Source organism: Boleophthalmus pectinirostris, unplaced genomic scaffold (genome assembly GCF_026225935.1).
Source record: "Boleophthalmus pectinirostris isolate CB_2022bp ecotype Guang Dong unplaced genomic scaffold, ASM2622593v1 HiC_scaffold_6, whole genome shotgun sequence".
NCBI lineage: Eukaryota > Metazoa > Chordata > Actinopteri > Gobiiformes > Gobiidae > Boleophthalmus > Boleophthalmus pectinirostris.
The window spans coordinates 16895622-16915246 of NW_026571447.1; the positions used below are offsets into that span (position 1 = coordinate 16895622).

The following is a 19625-nucleotide window of genomic DNA, read 5'->3' on the forward strand; positions in this document are numbered from 1 at the left end:
AGTATAGGCACAGCAAAGTTACTACAATAAAACATCCCTGCTAACATTATTTCATGAGGTTGTTGTCTAGTTAAAAGCCCCACATTTTGCTTGGAAATGTGTTTATTAAAAGAGCTCATACCTAAATAACTCTACGATCTCATTCTGTGTTTAAGTGCTGTCCCTAATCAAATAGTCTTTAGTTTACTGCTTGCTTTCTACTATGCATCTCTGCTGTCTAAATGGAAGTGTACATGGAGCGTGGCTGCGTAGGGGGGAGCTCCCAGCTGCCACTGTCAGTATCTGCCTGTCATCTGTTCCTGCTCTAATGCCTCCACACATCATGTCTGTGAATAAATTAAGCCTTCCCTCAGCATGTTAGAGATAATAATAACAAGTGCTACTGTTCATGGAGGAGTAAAATGATGACTGTATATTCCAGTGCATACCTGAATGCATACCACACTACACCTTAAGTAAAGAGACAGTTTGAGTGTTTGAGAGTCATCTGGTAGAAATAGTGGAAACGCTTGAAGGTTGCCGTTATATAAGTTTACATACTATTGTGCATTTAATTAATATGACAAATACATAACAACATTTTTCTTCTTAATAAATTCTTGCCAAGGTATGAATATAAGTCATCAGGAAACACGTTTTGCCACTTAAATGGCTGGCTGAATGAAGGGAGAGCAAAGTAATGTTTTGTATACTTTCCTGTAAAGGAGGACTGGCTTGGGGTGCAATGCAGTCATCTGAAAGTTTCACCCCTCTGGTGGTGCTTGAGCTGGTCTCAGACACCAAAGAAGAAGCCGTCTCTTGGCTGCTCCAGAGGATACGAGATAAACAGCAAAATGGAGGTTTGAAATTAAAATTTTTTGTAATAACTGATTTTGATATTGAATAGTTAATATAGTCTGTTTTTTCATAGGCGCTGAGTTGCTGGTCGAACAGCTTGGACCAGGGGTAGGGGTTCAAGAGAAACAAAATCCAAACTTATTCCTAATCGGGGCGTCGTTACAGAGACTGTTGTCTGGAGCTGAAGATGTGGGTCTTTTCAAAGAGTTCAGTGATGGCTCTATGAGGAGCTTCACCTGTGCAAATAAACAAAACTTTAAAGACTTTCAAGGTGGGGATTGTCCTCTGTCTATTGCTCTTACAGTATGGCTCAAGTTATTGAAATATTCTGTATTTGATGTAGTAATAACCAAAATGTTTTCATATTGCTGCATGAAAGGGAATACATAAACCATTATTCTTTTACAGCAGCATGTATCATATTATCAAAAGTCATATATACTGAATAAAACGTATGTCTGCTTAAATGCAGTATGTTGTTGCAGTAACAGCTAAAAAGCTATTGAACTATATAAGCAATCATCCTTTGGCCGGTTTGGTCAGTGCTGACAACTGTTATTAAGCATTTTTATATCTTAATTCTTGAACAATCACAGTAATGATAGCACCAAAGGCTTTTCAAGACATTTTACAAGTGAATCCACAATTCTGTTAGCCTTCCCAAAATAATGCATTAAATATCTTTATATTTTTTTCTTTTACCACATTGTGCTCTATTTTCTCTTGAATATAATGGCTGTTTTTGTTTGCAGGTGATGGAGATGGCTTCCTGAGCATGGCCGAATGTCAGTACATAATTAAACATGAGCTGGATACTCTACGAGCCAAAGATGAGACTCATATACCAGGATACACACAGGCCAAGCTCTATCCTGGAAAATCAATTAGTGAGTACAGCTTCACGCAGACCATTTAGAGTAGACTTATTTGCTGCACACTAATAATGTTCAGGGGGAGTTACAGCTCTACATAATTAATATACGTATGATTAAAACAATAATGGATTTTTAGGAGCTATTGTTCTTCAGAATGTCACCCTGATGGCAAATTATTAGGGCATTTGTAAATTACTAAAATCAATTTCATGCTGTAATAGCATTCTCCCTAGTTCTAATTTGATAAATTCATACATATTATCTCCCACAGGTTTTGCCATTATGTGTGTTTGGTTCATTATTGCAAGAAAAATTTGTCAGTTTTACAGTATTCTTATTGGGTCCCTGAGCAAAGCACTTCACTCCATCACATCTGGCTAAATGAAGCCTGTCAAAAATGGTGTACTATTAGGCATTTAAACAGTTCTTACTTTGTATTTGTCATCTGTTGTTAGTAGTACTGTTTAGTAGGGGTGAGCATTTCCATAATTATGATTTTTTAAAATGAAAAATATGGCATAAAAACTTGATTCAGATGCATTTTGAATTGATACGAGAATCGTGTAGTGAAGCATCATGATATATCACTGAATTATTTTTTTACATGATTTTTTTATAATTGATTACTGATAGTAGTAGACAACGTACAATAATGTATGCATCATAAATAATGACACTATTACTCTAAAAATCCACAATAAATTCTGTTTTTTGTCATTACTGCTAAGAAAAAAACTCCCCTATATCCCAATGAAAATCTTGTGTTTGCTAACATCTGCACTTTTCCCCTCCGAGTCCTAATAGTTGTTAAAAGAAGCAAAACTTAATGAAAAAAACACATTAATTCTCTGCCTACACTTGTCCTCCCGTCACCTCTCTGTCAGCACCACCCCCAGCTTCTTTGTTTCTCTCTCTCTCTTTCTCTCTCACTGGCTGTGGTATAGAATAATAAATATGCAAATGTGCTGAAATATTCCCAAAGTGAGATAAGGAAGAGGCAATGAAGTCGCGGAGCAGATAGGGGGCCTCTATTCAGCGCTTGTGTTTGACAAATCGTGTTAAAGCCGAATGTAAGCGCATGGGACAAATGATGCTCTCAAGAAATGGCAGATGAAATGATACAGCCATCATGTAGTCGTATTAAGTCACTTAGCACAAGACAATGGAAACTGTTTCTATAGACTTTGTATTGTGTACAATAGGGAACATTCCAGCTATGTCCTCCTACAATTGGTATATTATTAATAGTAGGAAAAATAAGGAAACTAAAACTTATAATTGATGTTAACTGCTAGTACTACTGTCCTCTAGTTGTGTTGTTTCATTTATGCATGTTTGAGTAACCCTACATTCTTAGTTTGTTAACTTGAAAACTACCATTAAAATATAGACAGAGACCTTTTGTTCAATAGAGGCTGACAATTAGAGGGGCTGAAATCATTCAAATTATTCTACTGAAGGTGTAGCTGAAGCTGTTTTACCAGATGAAATTACAAAGTGGAACAGAGTGTTTTTGTTTTAAGAGAAAGTCTCAGAATAAATGTACAGGGTTTGTGTGTTAAACATATGTGAATTAAACTAAACTCTTGGTGTGTTTTTCATGAGGAAACAACATTGTAACAGATCAGAAAGTAGCATATTATGGGCCCTTTAATATGGTAATACATTAATTAACATGATACATTTATTTAAAATTGCGCTTTGTTAGTTCGCAGATTACTGTCTAAAGGAATCATGGTTCAGATGTTTCCTCTCCATGAGAAGGAAGAACTGAAGAGACTCTCATTTTCGTGGTTCAAAAAGGTCAAGTTGTCTCTCCAACCTCTAGGTAAGAACACACTGGTTTGGAAAACACAATAGTGTATCTTTTACATTTACAACTCTGATGTTTATTTTCTTGGCAAAATGTGTCCAAAACAGACTCCACATGAGATAGGTTTTATTATTATATTTTAATATTTAATTACATTTAATGTAGGGGAACAGTAGACCCATATTCCATGCACAATATCTATTACTTTGCTTTCTTGTTTAGAAGTAAAAATACATACATTTTAGACATCTTATGAATTGACATTTTTGTATAATTATGTGAAAATTAAAGAGCTATAAAAAGTAATTATTGTCTGTTTAACCTTGACCCCTGTGCCTTTAATGCTATTATATGTATGTTTGTGTGTGTTTAATGTAGTTAACTACACTGCTGTTCTGTCTGGTCCCTGACCCATCTTTTCCTGTTGTTCCACAGATGATATCAGACACTACTTTGGAGAGGGTCAGGCGCTGTACTTTGGGTTCCTGGAGTACTTCACTTTCGCCCTGATTCCTATGGCTTTAATTGGCATTCCTTATTATCTGTTCGACTTCGAGGACTATAACAAATACGTGGTCTTTGCAGTCTTCAACGTGATTTGGTGCACTGTTATACTTGAGGTATGGGATTACTGTGTTTAATGATGCTTAGGTGCACTGTGCAACTTTTCTGGTGGTGGGTTTGCCAGCTGCTTGTCTCCACTTTGTTATCGCTTTTCCTTGAATGTTCCACAGTATGGCATTATACTTCTCTAATGCCACCAGGGCAAAATATAATGCAGATCTCTGGAGACTGGAGAGGTGACGCCAATCACAGTAAGGTTGCCTGTTTTCAGTAAAAGCACATTAACTGAATGAACGTTGATGCCATACTGTGGAACATTCCAGACAAAGCAGTGACAATAATTTCCTAATAATTTCCCACAAGAAAAGATATTACGTTAGTAGTAATGGTATACCTTGAATAGTAGAAAACAACAGTACAATTTAAATAATGTTAATAAGATCAACATCATTATGTTTCTCTTTTAGTTATGGAAGCGTTTCAGTGCTTCTCTTGCCTATCGTTGGGGGACACTGAGCAGAAAAAAGGCGTTTGAAGAGCCACGCCCTGGTTTTCATGGGGCCCTTGGGTTCAATCCAGTCACAGGACGCAAGGAGCCTCTGTACCCCAATGCAAAGAGACAGCTCAGAGTCTACTGTGTGTCTGTGCCCTTTGTGCTCCTGTGCCTTTACCTGTCTCTGTATGTCATGATGATATACTTCCAAATGGAGGGATGGGCTCTGTCTCTCCATGATGAGAACCCCTCGTTCTGGACTGGGATCCTGCTCTTCATCCCCAGTATTATCTATGCAGTGGTCATCGAGATCATGAACCTCATCTACAGATATGCTGCAGAGTTTCTAACTGAGTGGGGTGAGCTCTTTTAGTTACTCATTTAAAGTATTATTGATTCAAATCTTGTGCTATTTGGAAGTGTCTTTGGACAATGACAGGTTTGAATTTAATTAGTGAAGTGTTCCTTTGCTTAGGGTATCCTAAATGTGTAAGAAACTCCTTTCAAATATTTGCAGCTTTCTTCAATGTTTAATTGATTAAAATAACTTTATTTAAGATGTCCAAATTGCAGTGAAAGATACAAACCGACTCAGTACATACCACATACTACAAAAATACAAATATTTGCTCTCTACTCTACCCTAATCTGTGCTGACATGACTTGTCTCCTATTAATATTAGTTTAGCAGTGTAACCTGCTTGAACAGGCACTACCCAACACACACTACCCAACACACAATTACCAAACACATGGCAATTGTTCACTTGTAGAAACAGTGGCTCTTGGCTTTTATTCTAATATAGTTTTTTAATTTAAATGCACAAATGTCTTTGGTCAGAGGTCTTTGTATTTCTAGAACTAACAAGATCTCCAACATATGCTCTCTTATGCTCTGTCATCTTTAACCAGTTTTTATTTATTGACATGTTTTATCTCCTAACAGAAAATCACAGGCTGGAATCTTCATATCAAAATCACCTGGTCCTTAAAGTTTTAGTTGTAAGTCACATATCCCCGTATAACTATGCCTTGTTTTTATTTTCTTGTAAAACAAATTTTTACTTCTGCCTTTTCTCTGTGTAGTTCAACTTCTTCAACTGCTTTGCCTCCCTCTTCTACATTGCTTTTGTAATGCAGGACATGGCGCTGCTCAGACAGGTATGTCTAATATCTTTTGTTTGACTACTTATGTTTTATAAGCCTATTATATCCATGCAAATTCTCATTCTCTACGCACTTTTGTCTCTCAGAGTTTGGCCACACTGCTGATCACCAGTCAGATCCTAAATCAATTCATGGAGGCCTTCCTGCCATATTGGCTGCAGAGGAGACGCAATAAGAAGATGATCCGAAAAGTCAAGAAGAAAACCACACTAGAGGACAAAGCAATGCCCTTAGAGGAACAAGTCCGACTGGAGGCTGACATGAGCACGTATCTGGTGAGCTGAAGGATAGGACAGAGCAGGTACCACCTCAAGAAAGCTTGGATTGAACCAGGGAAGGAGCCAGGGAATGACAATCATAACCTAGCCCAGTTTGCCATTTGATTTCTCTGTATATTTAACACTAGTATAATATTAATATATAATAAAAATGATTATAATCTTATCTGGGGACCATCTGGGGCCCTAAGCTATTGTCAGCAGTTTGCTGTTTGAATTTATTTTAACCCATCACTTATGCATGGTCTGTGAGATGTGCCACTCTGAAATGGACAAGCTAAATACACAAGGTCTTTTAATCACATCAATCAAGTTTGTTCACTTTTGGATAACACCTTTATAATCTCTTCTAATGATTAAGCTGAATTTGAATGTGCACTATCTATCTGGTCTAATAGAGAATCCACCTGTTTGCCTCTGTGGATAAATTTTTCAATCTCCATGGCAAAAAGGACACATGCAATTGATAAAATTCAAGATAAATAAGTTTAATGTCATATTGTAACATAAGATATTCTTGTTTTGCCTGGAATGTTAAATAAACTCAAGCAGGTGGTAGACCGTCCTTCAGAAAAAGTTACATAGTGCACCTTTAACTAGAAAAGAGAGACTAACATATAGCTCACTTCTCTATAGGGCACTTTTGATGACTACCTGGAGTTGTTCTTGCTCTTCGGATACGTCAGCCTGTTTTCGTGTGTGTATCCTCTGGCTGCTGTCCTGGTCGTGTTGAACAATATCACTGAGGTTTACTCTGACGCCTTCAAAATGTGCCGTGTGTTCAAGAGGCCTTTCTCTGACCCAGCTTCTAACATAGGAGTCTGGCAGGTGAGTACCAGTACTAGGCCTGAACAATGGATAGTAAAGAACTGCATTATTTAGTTATCACTTTACTCAAGATAAACTGGTTTAGGAATAATGCTATGGATAATATATGTTTAATTAATCAATTTCTGATACGGTCAATATTTTGGTTGGTACCTTTTTCTCCTTTGTAGGCACCAGAAAATTTTTTTGGTATTTGAACTGTACTTTTTGGTACTTATTTTGGTATTATTAATTATGTAGAACTGCATTAACAGATAGGAAATTCATTGTATGCTATTTATTTGAAGAAAAAGGTACCAGTTTTCAGCTTTTTGTACTAGTACTACCTAAACTTTTTTGGTACTGTATCGTCTCTTTTAAGGGCACCCAGTAGTTTCCTCCTACAATTGCTTGTTAATATTTAAAATTTAGTTATGAATTTTGTCTTCATTTTAAGTTTAAGTACACATTAGACAGTATAGACCTACAATGATACAACAATAGACCTATTGTAGTTTTAACCTAAATAAAGGTATTCATACATTTCATATTTCACTGCATATTTACAGGCCACTATTGACTTAGGGAGACAAATCTTATCCTGACATCTATGCATAGCTCGGAAGACCACCCTTGGGTGTAATATTGCTATGTACCCAGCCGATATGAACAGGCTTTTGTTAGCATGGCTTGATACGTTTCTATTTCAGGAAAGCGGTTATTGACTTTGTCTCTGTGCGCGGCTCTGTTGCAGCTGGCCTTTGAAGCTATGAGTGTGATTGCCGTAGTGACCAACTGTGCTCTGATCGGCATGTCTCCACAAGTCAAAGCCTACTTCCCTGAATCCGAGATGCAGCTCATTCTGTGGACAGTGGCCATTGAGGTAAGAAATAAATCTGAAGAATATATATACAATAAACTACCAAATACATTATAACGTTAATGCCTTATCTTTCTAATGCATCGAAGTGCAAGTGCAAACCTTTGAATTAGTTTATGTAATGATGACAGCAATTTAAATCTCAGTATTTTAATAAGCCTAAAAATTATTCTGATTGTTCTCCAATTGTTAGAGCTACCATGTGTGGTTAGATTGGCTGACCCGCACTTGTATTCTCACCATTAGATGTTATCTACATTACTGCTATAATATTAACCACAAAAGTGCAGAATTATTACAATTATATTTAAAACATACTGTAAGTCTGCTCATTCTGCAGCACTTGAAATTATTTTATATTGTAAATTACCATATCTTCAAACCAATAGTTGTAATTAAAAAAAACAAAAAAACATAGAAAATACAAAAATATGATTATTTCAATTTTAAAAGTAGAGGACAAAAATAAACCTAAAAATCATGGATATAGGCAGGAGTCTCTGGTTAATTAACCTTAACACTAACGACACCTAACAAGTGCTGAGCAGACGTCAGAAGTGCTGTGAATGAGAGAAAAGAACATGAGGGACACTGGCTCCTTGTTCCTCTGCTGACCTCTGTGCTGCACACCAGGCCCACTCTAATTGATTTTGTATGACTGATTTTGAACAGAGCTCGGTTTGTCTCTTAGGAGAACTCCAACCAGTTTTCTGAAAGCAAGGACAAGCTGCCCCAGATACTACCTTTCTGCTTTTTGAGTAATCAACAGCCAGCATGGAATGTGATGTTGAGGCCTAGCAGTAGTTCCTAGATAACATGTTTACCTGGAAAATATACCTTAAAAACATGCTTTCTTACTGCGAGTGGGGTCACCTCTCCATACACTTCACCTGTAACTTGGCCCTACTGTGTTATCAGCTTGTCACCATGGAGATAGAGCAGTTTAATGCCATGCTGTGAAACATTCCAGACAAACAGAGACAGACTTTAAGAGAACAAGTGCAATAAACTATGAAATCCCAATAAAATAATGAACTAGGGTTGTAATCCTGTAGTCATTTACATGATCGGTCAGTGGGGTTGTTATATGTAAAAAGACGGAATAAACTCATACTTTTTATGTGATGTTTTATGCTCTGTGTGTCTTTTAAGTTTGGGGATAAATTAAGTGTTATCGAAGTTTAATGTCTTTGTAGAAATACATTGTTTCCTAGCACTTTTTCTGCATAAATAGTTGTTTTTGCTTGAACCGCCGTGCAGGTATCGTGTTGCGAGTGTAGTGTAGGTCAGATACATAGATGCGTATTAGTTTAGAAAGCTTTTGTCAAACGTTCTTTTTTAGTTGACTAATAGATCGGTAGGACCAAGAATTTCTTTGGCTGATTACTGCCCTACCACCAACCATATAAACAACAAAACATAATATTTTTTTCTCCTCTTGCAGAAATTGGTCCAATGTTATGATTGCTTCTGTAATTAGCATATTGTTTAAAGTTGAATCCTGAGGAGCAGTTGCCTTGAGAGTGCCAGAAAGTGGTGTGCAGAAAAATTAAGTTTGACTTGCTGAGTATCTCTAAATCACACACACCTCTGTCGGTAGAATACTGTTGATATATATTGCTGGCCACTAGATGGAGCCACAGCCCAAAGCAGCCCTGCACACTGTGAGTGGCTGAGAGGAGGATACGCTCAGAATACTGATAGAAACTGGCAGATTGTGTACATGTTTGAATGAGCTTTTCCACTGTGTCATTGTTGATTTTTCTGTGCATCTTATCTTCGCCTGTAGCTTCCCATATTTCCTCTCCTTCAATGCACCCTTTATTAGCATTAGCATCAAACCACATGCATATGAATAGAAATCACGCTGCAACAAGGTTTTACTAGGGCATATCATAGAGGATAGAGGATATATTTGGATTAACAAGCTCCGTAGGGAAAATTGTGAAATGTCTTGTCTTCAAATGCACTACAGAGCCTAGTTTAGCACCTTGTTGTGGGGCAAATGAGCCAGTTGTAGATGCCAAGCTACAAACTGGGTCATATTGATTGCCTGTATGTTTGATTGAAAGTGTGGTCTATGCCAGGCTCAATGATAAACTCCACTGTAGCGAGAATGGCTTGACATCCTTCTCAATTAGTCTTTGTCAGAATTAAAAGTAGATGTGTGTAATTAAAACTCTTTTTAGTGAGTCTGCTGTGGTCCTTAGTGGCACAGTGAGGTATTTTAAGTCTTGGTGTTTAATATTGAGAGTGCTGCTTGAATATGTTTGTCTACACTAGAGAAATCCTGCTTTTCACCACCATCCTCAGATTAAGTAGTGGTAAGTGATTTTCACCTGCAGCAATCCAATACTTGTATCAGATATTGGCATCAACGTTTGCTACATTGGATATCTTTTTGCATTCATCAGTTCAGCTGATATCCCGACTGGACATATAAACTGATATAATAAGACAATTTACTGTTTGTAGTCGACTCAGAATGTCTCATCTTTTTTCATTCATACAAAGCTGTTCAGCAGTTACTGGGAACAAATAACAGCTACATAACACATTTGGATCAGTTCTGTCTTATCCTAATTTGTGTAAAGGAAATAAATGCTGTTTTTAGTCTTTGCTCTAGTATCGGTTCATTGGGTATCAGCAGATACTTAAAGCTATAATATTGGAATCAGTATCGGAACTGAGAAAGCTGGATCCTTGTGTCCCTACTCTGGGCCAAAGTGACAAAAATGTGACACCTGTTATGTGTCATTGGCCTCAACCATCATCATTCACACTTTTTTTACACTTTTAAGAAATGGCTAACCTAACACCAACCTTTGGATTTGTTGAATTGGTTTAAAAAAAAAAGTAAAGAAAGAAAGTAAAAAATAGATACAGCATCTTTTAAAGATTATTTTAATACATATTTTTCATTGTAATATTATGATAAAATCTCCATTATAATTAGCAGCGTTGTCATCTTTATTATGTGCCACCATCCATCTACACAAATCTCTAGTATCTGAAAACATAATGGCCTAAGTCATCTGTGGGTGTCACTTTACAGATTGGCTCTCCGATACAGCATGTGTGTATCCTTGAATTTAATTAGTCCTAAATGATAACCCAGGCCCTACAGAGTCTCTGACATGTCCTCCCCTTGTACATGGCAGATTTAATTTTAAATCCACTCAACCAGACCACAGCTCTTATAGGATAATTTTCTATACATTTACATGTTTCCCCACAGCTAAAGATCGCCTGTGTCATTTTTCTCATCTGTAGTTACATAAATAAATGGCTAATTGCCATGACATTGACTGAACTTGGATCGCTCCCAAAAGGATGTCCTCTGCTGTGTGTCCCTATGGCTTTTTCCATCCTCTAAGTCTAATTAAAGGAGTTATTATAAATAGTTCAAGTGACAGGGCCCCGCTTCAAACCACATCTCTATTAGTATGCCTGCTGTCATTTGCTGTGGTGGGACTTTGGGCTGCTTTAGTTTATGCATAATGCTATTAAAACATAAAATCATATTAAAGAAGACATATGATAAGCCTATTGATATCTTCAAAACTGCATAAATAAATATCTGATGCTATATTGAACATTTTTGTATGAGCACAAAGTAAAAACGCGGACACGTTTAATTAAAAGTATAACTCAGTAAGCTAGTGATGATCGGCAGACATTATACCATGGCTGAAATGTTTTAATAATATAGCCTCTTAAAGATTTGATCAGATTTGTATATTTAGCAGTATATTTCAGAAACTGCTATTTCTGTCTTTTTAATTTTGTAGTCCATTCAATTTTTTACATAAACGTCAAACAAGATTTTTACAAGGCAGGCACATTGTAGGGATGCACCAATCCTGCGTTTTCATTTGTTTATATAAGAAAAAACGGATCCAAATGTATCATGTAGCTGTTATTCATCCCACAAGTAACTACAGACAAGTTTTGTATAAATAAAAGTAAAAACATTATGACGCTTTCTGGGCAAACTACCTCCAGTAAATAATCGTATTGCATCAATTTATATGTCCAACCAGGATATCAGCTGAATCAATATTTGGAAGCCAGTATCTGAACCAGCAAATTCATCAGGACCGGCGCCAGTATCCAATACGAGTATCAAATCGATGCATCCCTAGCATATCGTAACCTAATTGTTATCAGGCTAATGAAAAAAATATATTCCTTTTTGTCAATGTCACTCACACTTAGTTCAAGTCCACTTGTAGATACTCTTCACCATTGCATTTTTGGGTGGATGGTTTAGCTGAGTTTAAGTGATTTCATGTTCACTATGGTTTGTACAGAAAATGAGGTGTGTACAAACTAAAACAGCATAAGCTTGTAGGCTCTACTAAAACTATTGCACTTACCCCTAGTGAATTTTCTTATGCTTTTTATTTTTGTGTTGATAAATTCTAACAAAAAGAGGTAGCACGCCCTCTCTCATCCATTTCGGCCTCTTTGGAAATGTCTCTTGCCCTGAGTTGCAGTGGACATGACTTTTTAGCCGTTGAAGTCCCTCTGGCCCAAAGGTGGATGATTTCAGTTTGACTTATGCTCCTCTCCTCTCACCTGAATGCAGAGAGGAGGTGCCAGGCTGCTCCACCACTATTAATTTGGTCTCAGCCCTGGAGGTGTGTGTTGTCAGCAGTTCATTGTGTATGCTGTAGTGTGCGCTGCCGCATCAGTCAACAAGGCATTTTATTCTCTGCTCTGGGTCACCAACTGGAGGACAGGTAGAGCCAAGGCTAGAACATGCTTTTTTAAAATGTTTTACACTACAGGACCAGGAATACTGATTCACATTTAGGATGTAGTATTAATTCATCTGTAAATTCCCATGTCATTGCTATTATATTATATTTAAATGCTGAAGAGGATGGCAAAACATCGGCATTATGATCCAAGGATATAATGCTCTGAACACTTGACATTTTGACCTCACTTGCAAGTTTCATAAAACTGCAAGGAAGGTTTGTTGAGTTATAGTTAAGGTTTGTAAATAAGCAAGAAGTTTGAGTAAGTCTGTTAATGTAAGGGAGAAAGAGTAATGGCCTGAGAGGTGATTGGTTGTCTGGTGAAGGTTGTAGCTTCTGACTGGCTGACAATGGCACACCAAAATCTGATTATTATTGCATTTCTGGACCTTTAAAATGATTTAATTATGTATGCAAAAACTGATGTGAGTAATCACAGGGACCAAGATCAGAGAAAATCTGTTCATTTTTCTATTTAGAAGTAATTTTAACAGTCTTGTAATGCCAGAAATGTGATAATAATCAGATTTTCACATGCAACCACAGCCAATGGCATGTGTCAGAAGTAGGCCTGTAGGCCAAATTTTGAAGTACAATATGTTGCTACAAAGATATACAGCAATAAATGATAATATTAAAACTACTTTGTGCCACTGACACAAAGCAGGATAATCCCAGTCAACCAATTTTTAAGGAGATAGTGTCATGAAAAAGCCTGAGCTGCAACAAATAAATTGCAGAATGGACCAATAATTAGCCATAGCAGTTATTTATTCTACCCCCTACAGCTCAAATCTCATCATATTACATAAAACATTCTTAAAATCTCCTGATTATTACAAAGTAAAAGTACCCATGATAAATACTGAGCCCCCAAATATAATAATATAATATTCATATATTGAACTATAGTCAAAATTGTAATGATCGTGACAAGCCTAGTCAGAAGTAAAGGAACAAGGTATGGTGGCTTACAGAGTTATTATTTCAGATGTATTGCATGGTTATTGCTTATCTACTAACATAAAGCTTACATCCTTATACTGTATAGCACTGAATATTGAAAATAGCTATATGACGCTGTTTGTTGAACCTCTATCTGTGCCTATTGTACATCTAAACACGTCCTCCATGTTCTTCCAGTACATTTCCCAGAATAGAGCCAGAGCCTATTACAGAGATGGGACAACACGAGTGATGAGCGGCGCAGGTTGGACCATGATAAGTGCACTGAATGGGAAGAGAGAGTACAAAACAAATGGGCCTTATTGACACAGTGGTGCTGCATGCTACCATCACACAGGCACTTAATATAAGCTGTTAACAGGTTCGCAACAGCATGCATTTTTAATGTGCTTACCTCCACCGGGGACTGCCTCCAACGCACACTACAAAGGCACTATGAGGTGGGACACATGTCAGGCCAGATTTTAATTTATTGTAATCTGTATGTAGGTGCACAGACTCTCACATACACATATTATGGATCAGTTATAGGCTCGCTTTGAAGGAAATGTTGCTATTAGGAGTGGTTTGGCTGGTAAACTGCACTTTCATATAATTTGCTTAAAGGTCCACTATGTAACTTTTTTGGTGGGGGAGTCGGCCACCTGCTAGTCTCCATGGAGATGTTATTGTATTGCCTGAAATGTCCCACATTATACTTTATATCTATTGTGTATTTATTTAATTGCATATTCTGAAAATCCATTTTTCCTGTGAGTTTGATCGCCTCTCCACAGATCTGACCTGCTCATGCCATCACGTTTGTTTAATGACATTTAGCGTAACATTCGGGGTAAAGCAGTATCCATGGAGACAAGCAAGTGGCATATACAGTATTCCAAAAGTTACAATTTTACAGTGTTAGAGATGCACTAATTAGGGATGCACTGATCCATCTTTTTTTGTTCCAATACAGATTTTTTAGCTTTAAGTATGTGCTGATATGTGATATCAACCAATACTACAGTAGAGCAAAGAAAATATTATTTATTTCCTTCAACCACAGAGTATGGTTAAAAAAAAAAAAAAAAAAAAAAGCTAAATGTGTTTTGTAACTCATTTAAAGTAACTACAGTAATGGAAAAAAATATAAGTACAATATTAGGAGGTTTATAGACCAAAATGAGATATTGACTAAACCAATATTCTGGATATCTGATCCATAATTTATTATTTTTTTTTTTATCAACATTGGTGCAGTATTTGATTTGATAGCAGTATTGTACTTGTGATATTACAACTTTTAAATAAAAGCAAAAGTTAGGTCACATATTTTCATATGAACAGCTTGTGGATCCTGCTCATTTAAGAATCACTGGCAGGAAAAGCACATTAGGAGTAATTTGAACATGTAGTTCTTATAAGTAGGTTTTGTTTGACAATGTTTATTTGAGGAATGGTGCAGCCGTGAAAGGTTGAAAATCAGTCATTCGCCCTTATCTGGACTATTTTCTGAGGTGGAGAGAGGCAGCAACAATGGCTGAATCAACTTACTCAGTTGAAATATGAATGACCTTTAGCAATGTTCTTCATAACTACAGAAGACAACCATAGACTTTATACATAAATGGACATCTAATGCGCTAGCAGCCGCATTCCAAATAGGAAGTGAGCATGGGAGTGCTTCCAGCTCCTTCTGACCCTGGCTACCACTGACTTTATATTGAAAAATTGTAACCCTTCTCTCTGTAACTGTGATAGTGATCTTCATCATTTTGGTCTTAAAATGTTCATATTAACTCACTGTACATGATCCTGTTGTTTTTATTTGCTTATTTGTCCATTAATAAATTCCTATTCCTAATATGGAGCCTGGCTTCAAATTTGCCCCTGTAACTGCTAGCATCGTGAGCTTCATCTGACTGGAGCCAAACGCTATGAGTGACGTCTCACTCCCTTAGTCCACTTCTGTTTACAGTCTATGGCTGAGAGGCAACCCACTCACTTTAATAATCTGTGATTTTCAATGTGTTTTTAACTAATTATTTTGCTATTAACATGTTCAAAATGTGCACTTTGAACTGAATCATAGTTTAAAAATACATTCTCCAAAGCTGTTCTCCCAAAAGTGTTTAGCTGCAGACTTGTGTGGCCGTTTTGCAGCAGCAGTAGTTCGATGATACCTGTGTAATTTCAGTATATGGCTTCCACACATGAGCGAGCAGTAGCCAGGCAACAGCAGGCAGACTGAGAGCCAGTGTCAGGGCCTGGTTTGTCTGTCTAATCCACTCATGTGAAGACAGACGAGACGCTCTCCTCTCTCTGCCATCAAAGAGCCTGGAATCAAGGGAGAGGAGGAGGAAGTGAACAATACACAGTTTAATTTTACACTGCCTGGGTCATGTCATATGGGAGCTAGGTGTAATTAATTTGGTTTCTCATCTCTGCTGGTATCACAAAAGTGCAAATGTAAAGTGTAAATGTATTTTATATTGTAGGTTATGTTTAAGGAATGCATATTTTTAAAGCCTTTGTCCTCAGTCTTTTAATTGTTTTGCACTTTGCTTGTCTCTTATCTATGAGTAATTTTCATATGGTCATAATTGTGTAAGGTATAGAAAGGTGACATTTCTTGCTTATCTATATGAAAATTCAAAGTGGCTGTTATATTGCAACGTTAGCTTTCTTGAGATTCTTTTCAGGGAATGAGTGGCAGGTCTTCAAAAAGGCTATGGTAAAAACAGTACACTGTGTAACTCAGCTGCCTGTTTCCATGGAGATGTGATTTCTTGTGATTTTTCTGGAGTGTTTCACAGTATGGCATTAAGCATATTCAGCAGTTATTTAATTACTGGTGGTGTTTTATTGCTTAAAAATAGCTTGGAGACATGCATTCTGCTGTGAGCACAGTCTCCTCTCCACAGACCTGACCAGTAACCAGGCCTAATACCATACTTTGGAACATTTCAAGGAAGGCAATGGCATCTCACTAGCTGGTGAAGTTACACTCTGCATCTTTAAACACCAACAGAATACATTACAATTTAAAGGGCTCACTATTTTTGATCTCTACTACCACGTCATGACATCACAAGGTGGGACAAATCGTTTAGATCTTTGGAGATGTAGACAAACTACTAATAAAGAGTTGCTCAAATATGTGAGAATCAAGCAAAACACAACTCCAGGTTTGTTTTTGATGAGATAACAACATAACATGGCTTAAAGCTCATAAGAGTCAATTTGTCTTAATTAATATAGGACAAGATTTTATTAAAGCTATATTATGATGGTACGTCACATTGGCTATTTTGTAGTGGTGTGTTACTCATTATGTTTAACAACTTCACTTCCTGACCTAGTTTAAAAGCGGTCACATATGCATCGTTCACATGAAAGCCCTCTCATAAAACATGTTTAATTTATTCAGTCATTAAAGGAGAAGGTACAGGCCAAGATTGTCATTACAGGTACCAATTATTTTCCAGCCACTTTGGTGAATAAAGCTTTAATCCTGACTAGGTTTAATTAACTGACAACTTGAGTTCTTTTGAGTGATTTATTTATTTATTTATTTATTTATCAAAGATCTTGTTACTACGGTTACTACAGTGTGCTCGTTTTAGTCTATTCTCAGCAGACCCCATGTAATCCCATTAAACTGTCTAGATTAGGAGATTATCTGTTACCCACTGCCGTACGAAACACCTTCTTCAGACATAGAAGTAGATTAGAGTTGTGGAGTCTTAGCGGAGTTAGTTTAGTAGTTGAGTGGATATGACGGTCAATTGGAAAATTAACTTAACTTGTGTTCTCTAGTTTTGAACTATGCGCTCTTGACTGCGCTCTACCTCTCCAACTATTTTGCTGGGAAAGGTTTATTTTATTCACTTTACTTGACTTTATTCTTGCCAATAATGTTGTGTGGTTGAGTGTGTATAGTGTTGGGAAATAAAAACAAACAAACAAAACAATCATGATTAAAGATAGGCTGGTATTTGCACTTTTAGCATATCAGATATTGACTTTAAATCTCCAGCTCAGGCCAATATTTTGTTCTGACTGACTTGCAGCCTAAAAAGTACACATAAAGCTTTATTTTAACTCTTTAGTACAAAGAGACAACTGCAAAAAATGTTACTTCTTAGCTCTCTAAAAAGGGCTAAAAATATGTAATGAGCCCAAAAATATCAGAGCTTGTCAGCCATAGTTTTCTCTGGATTGTAAACTATCAATATCAGCGTCGGCCATGAAAACCCCCGTATGTAATCATGCTATGGTACTATTATAATGCTTGCCTGGCCATCCAAGACCAGACACTTTTACTCTACTTAATAAAGGTGCATAGTCTGGAACCTGTGTCTACAATTTCCAGTGGTGGTGATTAACATTTGGACTAACGAATCAGAGAAACACGTGGTCTTTTTGTGTCAAAACAAACACATGAGTGAAAAAGAAAGGAAAAACATGGCAGACTTCTGCAGTATCAACAAGGAAAGAACTGAATTCTGTGGTAAAATTGATAGTTTGCAGTGACTTCATGCTGGGGTTGATCTGAACATTCCACCAGAGATACATGTGCCATGGTGACAGTGCATCCATTAGCAAACTCTGCCAAAAAAGTTTCAAGATGGTCTGAAAACTCAAGAAAAATACAGAATGCATTTAAACAATACGTTTTCAGGAGCATGTGATCAATATGAGGGTTCATGGTCTTGTTTAGGAGCTTGATTTTAATTAAACGGTGCCCAACTGAAAAACTGTCAGATCACCTGTTACAGTTCAAGCTAAGTCAGTTTTTATGGTCAGATTGTTTTTGAATAAAGCACAGGTTAAAGCCTAATAATAAAGCCTCAGACTCAGCAGTGCCTACAGTTAGCATCATAGTCCAGGGAATGTTGAATGTTATAAATTGTTCTAAATATTACAAGAATATTTCAGAGAAGAGTTATTCTGCATGAGAGAGACTTGTTCAGTGTCTATAATACAAAATGCTTTAATTGCAGCCATCACCCACTGCTAGATGTTTTTAGTCCCATTTTGTGAAGCAGCCACATGTAATGGTGACTGTGGTGGATTTAATGACATCCTGCTCGTGTCAGATCACACATAAAGCCGCTGAATTAGTAGTTCCTCATCTGTTCAATTGACAGTGGATTGAAATGGTAATTTTCCAATTAGTGGTAGGGGTGCCATGGGAACGGAGCGTGGGAGAGAATACAGCGATGGAGATGACATTTGGACATTTAGGCGTGTCAGTGTTGATGTGTGGATTATACAGTTCAGATGGGGACAGTGGTCAGGTCAGGGATTATCTTTGTCATTAATAAAACTCTGGCCACTGGTGAGGTGAAATATTTGGCCTTGCAAGATAATAGTGTATTAACCATCACAGAGGTCCCAAACTGATTCACCAGTTATTTAATACAGACAGAAAGGACAGCAGTTAGATTGAAGGCTGGTGTATCCGCTGAAGTAGGTGAGACTACTACAGTCTAATAGAACTCTGGATCAAACTGCAAAAATTGCACTGGTAGGATGTGCCAAATGTCCATAGAGGTGCATTAGCCAAAACAATAAAAAAAAAAAAAAAAAAAAAAAGAGCTGTGGAATAATCTGAGAAACTGTTGGGCCTCTACTAGTGAATATGTTTGTCACACTAGTCAGTGTTAGAATACTGCACTTTAGCCATGCTTTTAGCATTTTAAAATGTCTATTGATTTAACATTTTGCTAACAGAAAATTTGCTGAGTTGTGATGACACAATCCTGTTTTATCTGTACTGATGTGTATTAACAGGCCCACATATTACTCTATTTTCTGATCTATGTAAGACTAGTTTATCCTGGCTCACACCTGACTGATTGATGTGTAGCACTCTGAATTGAGTTCTACACAAACTCAGTCTGGAACAAAAGTGAATCCAATTGGTCCAAAATCCAAAATGTCACAACAGCCAAACAACAACAAGCCAAAAAATCTAACTTTTGTTAAATTCAATTGAGAAAAAGCACAGACCTTGTCCCTGTCCACAAATCCACAAAATGTTTACGCTTACCTCTGCATATTTTTCACAAACTAAATAGACAACAACAAACAAAGTAAATGTACTGACGCTAAAATAGGCTGAAGTACGTCTGTCGGCGTTGCCATGTTTGTTTTGGTCCATTTGGGAGCTTAGCCTTTGGATTCTGAACAAA

At 37.0% G+C, this 19625-nt stretch overlaps 1 protein-coding gene across 1 annotated transcript in view; it reads left to right on the plus strand.

The window, feature by feature from the left end:
* ano10a (anoctamin 10a) overlaps positions 1 to 19625 on the plus strand; it is a 32182-nt gene that overhangs the window by 794 nt on the left and 11763 nt on the right. Inside the window, exons 2-12 of the mRNA XM_020937285.2 lie at positions 705 to 839; positions 911 to 1108; positions 1590 to 1724; positions 3421 to 3540; positions 3961 to 4145; positions 4557 to 4941; positions 5529 to 5584; positions 5669 to 5743; positions 5836 to 6024; positions 6664 to 6855; positions 7589 to 7717. Of these exons, the coding sequence (XP_020792944.2) occupies positions 725 to 839; positions 911 to 1108; positions 1590 to 1724; positions 3421 to 3540; positions 3961 to 4145; positions 4557 to 4941; positions 5529 to 5584; positions 5669 to 5743; positions 5836 to 6024; positions 6664 to 6855; positions 7589 to 7717 (1779 nt within the window). The 5' untranslated portion in view covers positions 705 to 724. The remainder of the gene's footprint in view (positions 1 to 704; positions 840 to 910; positions 1109 to 1589; positions 1725 to 3420; positions 3541 to 3960; positions 4146 to 4556; positions 4942 to 5528; positions 5585 to 5668; positions 5744 to 5835; positions 6025 to 6663; positions 6856 to 7588; positions 7718 to 19625) is intronic.